The sequence below is a fragment of the Lytechinus pictus genome, chromosome 3 (genome assembly GCF_037042905.1).
Source record: "Lytechinus pictus isolate F3 Inbred chromosome 3, Lp3.0, whole genome shotgun sequence".
Lineage (NCBI taxonomy): Eukaryota > Metazoa > Echinodermata > Echinoidea > Temnopleuroida > Toxopneustidae > Lytechinus > Lytechinus pictus.
Window position 1 is genome coordinate 55,493,489 of NC_087247.1, and position 11,425 is coordinate 55,504,913.

General features: G+C 34.3%; 1 protein-coding gene across 1 annotated transcript; it reads right to left on the bottom strand.

Moving 5' to 3' along the window:
* Positions 1-441: 441 nt before the first annotated feature.
* LOC129255482 (mitochondrial import inner membrane translocase subunit Tim17-B-like) lies at positions 442-10,274 on the bottom strand. The gene is made up of 6 exons (XM_054893833.2): positions 10,091-10,274; positions 9,643-9,706; positions 7,460-7,588; positions 4,510-4,545; positions 4,091-4,165; positions 442-3,668 (listed from the first exon to the last, which is right to left on the bottom strand). Exons 1-6 carry the CDS (start codon positions 10,148-10,150, stop codon positions 3,598-3,600), a joined length of 435 nt encoding a protein of 144 aa, XP_054749808.2. The 5' UTR covers positions 10,151-10,274; the 3' UTR covers positions 442-3,597.
* Between the last annotated feature and the right edge of the window lie 1,151 nt (positions 10,275-11,425).

Consider the following 11,425-nt stretch of genomic DNA (forward strand, 5'->3'; position numbering starts at 1 on the left):
ACAGATCGCTTCAAATTTTTAAAGTTTAAAAAATTTTGGCGCTCTTGTCGAATGTCCCGAATTGCTCAAAGCTTTCTCATGCTCTATTACGGTCTTTACGCTTTAATTAAGCTTTGCCGCCGCTTTAAAGCGGCGGCAAAGCGAACTTAGCATAATTGATTTGGGCCTACTTGTCTGCTTTTAACAGAAATCATTATTCATTTTCCATTGACCAAATTAGTTTGGGTTTGGTTCTTTCATGGCAATTTCTTATTTAGAGGCTTCAAGTATGCCAAACAAAAGTTAATTCATGCACTGAAATACATAACAATGTATCTGGCTCATTGCATATCCCATTGAAAGTGCTCTTATTCTCACCCTAATTATAAAAGTTCTCTCAAGTTGGGTTAAAATATAGTTACAAGTACAAGCACAACAAATGCAAGCAAATACATTTATTCATTTAAGTTTAAAAACTCTCGTTTTAATAGACATTTAAATATACATGTATGTCTCGTAGTGTACACAGTACGGTAATTGTAAATCTCTGCCAGTCATATTTTTTTCCACTAATAATTAGATAAGGGCTGAAATGTCATACTATAATAATAAATTTTTATGTCAGGTCATCATATTAAGATAATAATTGATGATTTACATAATTGTTATACAATGATTCATACCATTATTAAAATGCATGGAAGCAATGAGAAATATAAATCTTAAAGAGAAATAAAACAAGACAGTACAGCAGAACGAGTCTGGAACCTCGTAAAAGCTCTAAAAGAAAACTGACAGCTCCTTATCAGCAATAGATCTGAATACAAAACCTGTCAATGTCCTGCCTGAAATCTCTTTAGTAACTGTGTAAGAGTGATCCAGACCAATTTGATAGAATTTGGGTACCCTAGTATGCACGGATCTAGCCGGATAAGACAATGTTAAGAGGGCGACTATTGTCCCTGAAATGGTATTGTGTTCAACCTGGCTAGATCCGCACTGCCCTGGTGCAGGAATACCCAAAATCATCAGGTTGAATACAGCTAATATGTTCATGAAATTCTTAACAAACACATACTCTCTTAATACACCTTCTACACAAGGATGTACAGTACAGCCCTAATTTATTCGGTATCTAGCATACAACCAGAAAACATGCTGAATCCTCTAAATTGGGCATCGATAATAAACACACAGTTATCTTCAATGACTTAAAGCTCATACAAAATAGCTATGAAATATCTTTGGGGGTTTTGAACTTTCATCTAGACCAGTTTCAAGAGAGTGAAAAATAATGGTAACTTCATCTCTGTAAACAATGAGATTTTTATTTGGATAATAATAAGCCATTGTAAGTCAGGTCAGTTGATCGATACAGTACTGTACCTAAGGGTTACTATATCATTATCATGGTAATTTGTATGTGTTTTTCAGAGACCCAATACTCTATTATCACTACTTTTGATGTATTTCAGGCATAAAATATAATTTATATAACAATGGATTGGATTGTATCCATGAAAATTATTTGGGACTCTCAATAGGTTCATATTAACCCTAATTCTCCCGGGGGGGGGGCCATAATGCCCCCCCTCAACAATTTTCGCGATATATCTACTGCGGAAATTTTTTTGACCTCGCCGCTCACTGACTTTTTACTTTCAAGTCTCGCGCAAATTTTGAGACCAAATTTGTGACGCCCGGGTACGCGGTTAAAACATTATGTAAGTGCATGTCAGACCCAAAATTGCTCATAAACGTGATTTCATGTACAAATCCAATGCAAATTGTGTATTTAGCCAAAATTCATAAATGTATCATTATTTCTACTTTTACTGATTAAACTTAATTAATTTTGCCTTGTTTATGATCAGAATTAAGTCTGGAACGATTTCCATCGAAAAAACAATAAAAAACAAAAAGTAAAAAAACTAAGAAATACATAAGAAATTTAAAAAAACAATAAAATACATAAGAAATCGGTCTTGGTACCAGATATTTTTTCATTCACAATTGTTAGGAATGTTATAAAGAATATTTTCACCAAAAAATAGCATTCTAGGAGCTTTATTTAGTGAATCAGAGCAAAAAGTATGATTTTATGAATAAATTAGCATAATTAATTCATATAAAATAAAAATATATGAATTCAGTGAAATTTACCAATGCAACTGCATAGATTACGTCATTCTCTACCATCATGCAAATTTTCATTGTGATCGCGCAATCCGCGGCCGAGATCTTAAGGGGGGGCCATAATGGCCCCCCCCGGAAATGACAAGAATCAAAATACCACGGGAGATTTAGGGTTAAAGAGGTAAAAACAAGTAATTGTCAACATAAAGCTCACTATTGTGTGTTAGGATACTTTGAGAGTTACTATGACCGATTCTCTTGTATAAACCCATAAATACAAGCATTGTGTAAACCCCCCTCCACTCTAAAAAAAAATGAATTATTTGAATATACTATAGGTACCACTAAATGCAAACATTTCATAGCAGCATAAAAACCCACACAACTGAAAACTACCATACAACTTGCAAGTACTATTAAATGCTTTTAAATTCAAACATCAGTGGATGAAATATATACCAAAGGACACCTCTTCACTAAAATGCAGCAATTTTCGAACATGGATCACATGGATCACTGCATATATAGTTTTCTAATTCATTTTCCACTCGTGTGATATTTATTGTTGTGTATAAAAATATAAATACATATTCACTGAAATTAATCAATTATAGAATGGGGACCATATATCTCCACTGCATGTAGTTTATTGATTTTTATTTTATTCCTACACATGAAGACATGAATTGCACCTGTATCTGGCTTAAATGTCAAGTGGTATATTTTGGGAGGAGTAGTGAATCATCAATATTAATTCAAGTTTTAAAGAAAAATTATATCTTGATTTTAATAGTTGTCAAGTACATGTACACATAATCAGAATTACATTGCATGACAGCACCAAATCCTTGTCAACTAAATGTGAAAAAAATTATTTTTTTATTACTTCTAATCATATGTTATTCAACGTCAACTTTGTTATTCAAACATCAATATGGACAGCACACATTTTTCAATCCTCTTTTTTTTAAAGGTGTGTGTGTGTTGCTTTTATGCAAGAATGGAAAAGGTAGAATTTACTGATATTTTAAAGGATCAAATATACTGTATATTTCTTACCCATGACCTTCCATTGATATCTTATATGTACTCATGGTTCAAATTTCAACGAACCTCCTTTTTTGTCTTTTCTAATCACAGAATTAAACATTTTCCAGGCCCATCATTTAGACATTCAATAAATCAGGTGATAAATTAGTACAGTTTTAAAACAATTGACAATCAGAGATACCACTAGAATTGCTAGACTCTGAGTGCTCAGGAGACGCCATTGTTGACTCAATCATTGTATCACAACACATCCAAGTCTTATCTCAGCTTCCTTCAAATGTAGGGCAGATTTTCCCTGATTTCCAAACACTTGATCCAGCTGCTGCCTTCAGGGTACATTCTGATGATGTAATCCATGGTCAATAAAGGTGTACTCACTCCAGGTACACATATAGAAACAAGTCCATTCATTCTCATATAATTAGTTTTTCATCATTGAAACTGAGTTCCAAACGAAGGACCCTTTTGATCCAACTGTGATGGGTCTTCCATTTGTGGGTTAACTAAGAGATGAAAAAAAAAGAGAATAAAAAGGATCACTGATCTACTGTGAAAAGACACAAAATGATATAGGCAATCCTGTTAACTGTAATTTATTTTATAAAGAAATAAAACTAGGCACAATTTGCATTAACTGAAAGGTACAAACAAAATCAAATAATGATCAGTTGATAATTTTTGTCCATACATCTCTCTCATTGAGTTTCAGATCAAAACTACAGTTTTTTATGGCAGTGGAATGTTTGATGATACTTAAGTATGAGTGCATCTCTAAACTGAAGCTTTAGGACAGACAATTGATAGCTTAATTTCTACTTGCAAATATCTGTAAAATGAAGTAAAGCGAATATATGTACAGCACACTTCCAATAGCACTTTGAGGTTACGTACTCCCAAAGGGAAACATACATATAACACTTCTCACCTGGTCTGAACTGCTCTGCAGACATTCTTGTCATGAGAATTCCAACACCTTCGATCATGGCAAGTAGAATCCCACCTTATATATGACAAATTTGCAATAAAAGTAAAAAATAAGATAATAAGAATAAAATCTGTGCTCATTTATTTATAAAATTAGTCTTATTTCTTATTAGAAAATCTTATAATTCAAAAAATCACATATCAACAAACACAAATGGTATGAAAATATACATTTTTTTAAAAGTCCAAATACATGAATACCCCTCCCCCCCAAAAAAAAAAAATAAGTAAAATAAGTAAATAAATAAATGAAAATAAATAAATAAAAATACAATTGAACTAAAAAAATACATGAAATGAAAATATTAATGATACAACAATAAACTCATAATATTGTACCTTAACTTTTAAAAAACCTACCAATCATTGCAGAACCTGCCATAGCCACAGCCCCATCTGAAATTTAACACAGAAGACAACAATTAGTTCAGATATTTTGTTTGTATCAGGGCAGGTCCAAGCTATTGTCCCCTCTGAAGCCAAAATTAAATCTTTGCCTAATCGAGCATATTGTATGTCATTTTGCAGCTTATACTCTGAAGTATTTTGCCCTCTATTTTTTTCTTCTGACAACGTAAAGTTAATGCATGCTAAGGTCATGATTCCAAGAAATCAATAACAAGCATGACGAACAGGACATCACATTTTTTAACTGCAGATAATACAAGCATTTGAGAAAAAAGTTGATTTTGAAAATTATCTTGTGTCCAACAGGCAGAGGTGTAAGATTCTGTTCACAAAATTCAACGTTTTTGCATCCATTTTAACTTCATAAAAAAGTGAATCTAACAAAACACAACTTCCAAAGATTGCTTTTACATATCAAACTGTGACGTGAAGATTTTCAGATCTTAAGGTACAAAAAAAAAAATTTAAGCTACCTTTTTCACACTTTCTAACTGTTCTTTACAAGGACATATTTATGTACAAGGCACGTCAGCATGGGGGCTTTGAGGAGCATATTTTTGACCATGTTTTGCACTATTTTTGCTTCTCTGAAATGCTGTGGAAGTGTTTGGTACATCTTCCGAAAATGTTGGAATTATAGAAATATATATCAATCATGATAATCCATGTAAAACTGAACTTTGGTTTACATCCAGTAAATTATAAATTTTGATGAAATTTCACTTTCTCCATTCGTTTTACACATGGAAAATTGTCCCATACGTCCCTATTTAAAGGGGAATCCAGCCTTGGCCATAAAATGTTGTGTTGGGAAAGAGCAAAATAAATTAAACAGAATGGTGAAAGTTTGAAAGAAATCGGACAAGCAATAAGAAAGTTATAGCTGCTTTAAAATTGAGATCACTAATACTATGTAGATTTCAAATTGGCAACTGAGTAAGTAAATTATGACAAGGGGCAAGGCCATAGGCCATGTACTTTATTATCAGGGATTTGTGGTTTTCTCCTTAGTACCCATTCCCCTGGGGCAGTAATCTAAATATAACCCAGGTAGTATATTGTTTAATGTCCTCATGAAAGAAAAATATGATTTAAAATAAAACTTCTGGAGAAAATGACATTTTGGCCATAATATGTATTGGAGTACATGGAAGAGTAGTCCTTGCCTTACATCACTATGACATCCCATATGCGGCCAATTAGAAGTCTCCATGGGTATAGTGATTACCAATATTTAATACTTTTAAAAATTCATAACTTTCTTGTCGTTTGTCCAATATTGTTCAAACTTTCACCAATCAACTTGACTGATTTTTCTTTTCCTTGTAAAAACAAGTTTTCATTTGGGTTGGATTCCCCTTTAAGCTATTGCATTTACAACAATGAATTTATTTCATTTATGGCTAATAATACTTGATAAGATACAGCTGTACAAGATGAAAATGTGATAATGAGAGATTTCCAGCTCATTCCAATTCAAGGAGTTTTAATGACAAACTTTTTTAAAATCAGATTTTGTCTGGTCCAGTACGTCACAGAGCATATCAATTATTACATCATTAATGGAATTGTAGATAACTAATGTTTCTATTGAATAAAAAGGCCACAACTGGCCTTCCAAAATCCATAAATGATTCTCTGTTGTGTCTGTACTTTTTATGATATACACTTATACAGCTTTAAAATCTTTAACTTTCAATGTCCCGTATGTCAAGAGTCGAATAGCTTGGACCTGCTCATCATATGAATAGAAGTTCTACTTGGCAACAACTTAACATTCAAATGAAAATAACACACTGGAATGAGTACATTGAACACGAAAAGAGAAAATAATCATCCAAAGTGTGGTATGTTATCTACATGTCTAAAATGAACAATATCTGACAACTTTTTTTTTCCAATTCTGGTGAGTATGAGAACCAATTATGTTGTGGACACCTCTATGTATTTATTGCGTTAAACTTAAGGGAGTATCTCAATTCTCAATGTGTGGTAAATGTTTGCAAACGCATCGGTAGCAAATACAGGATATATAATAGCTTTTGATAATGCAGACATTTGAAAGCATTTGCAACTCTTGTCAGAAAAAAAATGGCAAAATCAAGCATTGCTAAAAGTTGCATGCATTATTTCCTCCGCACACTCTTTAGTAAATAAAGCACTTCACATATGTAGAGTAGATTATACCACCTGAAAATTACTGGTACCATTATTTCTGAAATATTGATTGTGTGAAATGAGGGATTGTTAAGGGATTTTTTGCCTTTTTTATGACTTTAGTCTTATTCTAAAACAAGAAATACTTGATTGATTTATTTATCTATTTATTCAATCATTTATTTTTTCTAAATATCATTATTATCAATATCATTATTTCTATTCTTTTTTTTTGCTGGGGGTACTTTCCTTGACCCTTTTTTTGTGAGAATGAAGAGCACTATACAGTTCGTCCCATTAAAAAAGAAAATTATAATTCAGTGTACCGTTTTGCCATCATAATCATAAACTTGCTTCATGAGATGTACATCAATGAAAATATATGCTTCCCCTCTTTCATTTAAAGCCCATCTCAACATTCATAATGCACGCATGACTGAGTTAAAACAATGGAAACTCCTGCCACCAAATTTTTCTTTGCACAAGCAAATTACCATTTTGACTGGAATTTTCTGACTTTAACTGCTATCTATTCGGAAAACAAAGTTCAAAACTTGTAATTTGCATATCAATCTTTTTCTATTTCACACGAGACAGAGACATTAAGCGTAAAATATGAATGATGCCTCGTCGAGAAAAAGTTGCAGAAAAACATGCTTGATTTCTACCTATTCAATGGATTACACTGAATTTCTGTGACACACTGTATACCAGTGATTTCATCTTACATATAATTAAATCTTACTTCTTGCAGCTAAGACGGCACCTGTCAGAGCTCCACTAGTGATTGAATTCCATGGGTCTTCCTTCTTTCTTATGTGGACCAATGCACAATCAAATGTTGAGAACAAACCTCCCCATACAGCAAAGTTACCTGATCAAAAAGGAGGTATCAACAAGAAAAGACTTGCATAAGAAAAACAATTAACAATTTGATGCAACTATGCATATCATATTGAATATATCAGATGATATGGTGTAAAATTACTTTTGGAGCTACTTTATCGCAAGAAACAACCATTTTCTACAACACTAACAGGAGGACTACTGACATCATCTTTGATTCTGTTCTGGAAAGCGGAAGAGAGGAGCACCTAGCAAACGCTTCAAAGACTCCCTAAAATCTAACCTAACATTGTGCAAAATAAGTCTGGCCTCATGGGAAGCACATGCCAAAGACCAGAATGCATGGAGACATCACACCAAAAGGACTTCTTTTGAAGTAAGACGTACTGCTGATCAAGAGGAAAGGGCATCAAAGGAGAATCAGGATGCTCTTCATGACCAGGCATACGATCAGGCATTTACTTGTCCCAGAAGTGGGAGAGTGTGTCTTTCAAGGATAGGACTCTTTAGCCATAAGAGAGCTTGCATCTCATTAACAATTTATCTTGATTATCTTCCCAATCTTTGCAAGCGAAGTTTAGCCAAATGTTCTGGGAAAGACCAGAGATGTTGATGGAAGTGGACAAGAAAATATAAAAATATGATATGTCAATCCTCCCTCATTTAGTAAAACTGATAAGGTTTGAATCTGAATTCTTAATAAATAATGTGAGATAGCAAAAACAAAAAAAAAAGTCCATCTTTAATCTAATATCTTACTCTCAAGAATTTAACAGCATATTTTGTGCAGCCATTTCATGTTTCGACATGGCAGACTCAGGCCTAAATAACACATGACAGCAAATATCATGAGAGTGATGTGCTTGCTTTGTGTCTGTAGCCCACCGATACAAGTCACTGAATTGGCCAGATAACAGAAGAAAACATGCTTTCAAATTTATACCTCGGTCACATTTGCTCTACGGTGGCAGTACGGCGAGTAAAAAACAGCCGTTTTAACATTTTTTGTACCAGCTACATATCGATGGTTTGAATTAGAATTAATTAAACGGCTGTTTTCGACTCGCCGTACGGCCGCTGTAGAACAAATGTGACTGAGGTATAATGCAGGGGAAGGGTTCAGCAAATAATGTTCAAATTTGAGAATAAGGGAAATTCTTCTATTTGTGATGAACAAATAATATTACCCATCAATTTGGTGAAGTTTATTACCACTGTTGGGGCCGATGTCGGCCGCAACCATTTACTCATCAAGGGTGACAAGAACAGATGAGAGCGAAGGGACAGGCAGATAATGTGGTATGTAGTTTTTAATCATAAACAGAAGAAAAACGGAATAACCCCCTAGTATAAGGTACCAGGATTATACATGTATGTCTCCTGGTCAGCTGCCATGTATAATCATCAGCCTCTATATCAGCGGCTGGTAAATAACAACTGCAAACCTACAGTCAAAAGCTAATGTGCAGCTTCTAAAAGAGTCAACAAGCCGCGACGACTTCGTTTTGTGTTGTGCGCGGGATAATGTCACTGCCCAGCTACCGGGCCTTGCCTAATATATCTCCGCATTTAGATATTAATGACGTCACACTCTAATGCATCAAAATATGATATGCTAGTGAATATAAATTTAAATCGACATTAATGTGTAATATATATATGTATATTTATATTCATGCATCTATGTCCAACAATTGTATCATAATACATGTTTTTAAAAATAATAAAGGGGAGGACTATTTTTCCTCAGTGGAATGACACTAGACCCACGTGACCCAAAAGTGATTAGGTTTCGCGGTCTGTGATAACATTTTACCACACCCAAATTGGTTGTAGGGTGGTAAAAAATAGATAAATCAAACAGAAAAAATTAAGAAATTAGTTTGGTCACTACACCACTAAAGGAAGGTGAAATGACTTCATATAAAGCCAGCCTTGGCTCTCTGCTATTAAGTGGTGATTCATCCTTGAAAAAGAGATACGTGTACAGGTGTGTTTTGATTGAGAATTGTTAAATACTAAAATAACAACAAAAAAATGTTTTGTACATAGACTTGAAAAGCAATAAAGGTCCTGACTCACCTCCAACTACTGGTGCTTTGTGTTTCACAGCAAGAAAACTACCAATCAGTCTGTGTCTGTACCCCTGTACAAATGAAAAGAATATACAGGCATCTACAGTTCTGAATTTTAGAATCTATATGTATGAAGCTTCAAACAAAGACATAATTTGAGCTTTCTGTCAATCATAGGTGTAATCTCCAGTTCATCAATTTCTGAGTTACTATTCATGTCATAAAATCAAACTTATTTAAATTCAAGAGTAAAATGAATGATAATCCAGTCAAACTGTGGGTATAGACCTCTGGATGAAAGGTGCAAAATGTGGTGTTTATTTATAGAAAGTTGGAATTTATGAACCTGTCCTCCTACAGTGATCAAGTGCTTACAAGAGAAACAAACATTTTATAGACATGCAAGATGGTTGTTTACAACGAGTGGATTCTACACAAGGTTTGGGTGTACTTACTGCAGGTGCGTTCCTTGCTCCAATAATGGCATGAACAACTGATCCTCCAATTACTCCCATAGAGAAGGCACCTCCACAATCATCTACAATTCGCCATGGGCTGTTTGAAAGCAATTTAAAAAGTACATGTGTGACCAGCCAACCCAAAACCAACAATAAGTCAACAGGAAGGTTTATCTACACCTGTATAAATAGCCAAAATAGTAATTTGGTCTTTGGTTTAATATACGGTTTCTCAGTTGAATGGAAAGATATGGTCATGAAATTGCAGGGAATAATTTTCCTGGTATCGGATCGCAATTTGCTCCACATTTTTTAAAGACTGCTATACATAAAGTCTATTGTATAGCATTATTTTTACATTGGACTGTACATTCCTTAGTTGAGAGCTTTTCTCTTATGACCAAAAATGCTATTCAAATTTGTAAAGCAAAATCATTCCCTGAATTGGTATCAATTTAAAGCTTAACATATACTCTATCATATCTGAAAAAATTAGCATAATAGCTGTATATTCACGTCACGACTGGTAAAATACAAAATAACGAGGGTGGAGGGGGGGGGTAGCGGTACTAGTCTTGAGGACTCCATGATGATGTTTTATTTGTTATTTAGACAAATACTTCTTCATCATTGGAGTCTTGAACCCCCGGTCATATATGCAAGGCTCGACATTAGCGGTGGCCCAGGGCCACCAAAAATTCACCTCGGGCAACCATTATTGATAAAATGTTAAGTTTTGGTGGCCCAAATCGGGCAACCAATAATTTACAAAGTAGCGCAATTTTTCTCCCGATTTTGCACGCATTTATCAACTTTCTACAGTTAAAATTGCGCCCTTTTTGTTGATCTACACACAAATATGTACACAAAGTTTGCATATTAGGCCTACAGCTATAGCATACAGTAGCTATTATCCAGCCAGCCGCGCCGGCCGGCTGGCGTGAGCTTTGCATGAAGCCACTGCATACAGCTGTGCTCTAGATCTAGCTCAGCCTATTCAGACTCCGGGAGCTGCGATAAAAAATGTTGCTGCTAAGAAATCTTCCACAGAACTTTGAAAATCTTAGTCAAAGTCACATTTTACACCAATGAAATGACATTCTACAGTCTATATTACGAAAATTTGGTGTACCCTGATTATTTGCAAGCATTAAGAAGAGGAATTATGACCTCTCTTTTGACTACAAAAGACCGATTTCCAAATGAATTAATACACATAAAAACACATAGGCAAGTACATCACAGTCCCACGTGTGCATTTGTATGTATGTTGATACTTGGTTTCTTTCGAAGCTGTGTCTTTTCTAGCCAAAAATAAACAGACAGTTTCTT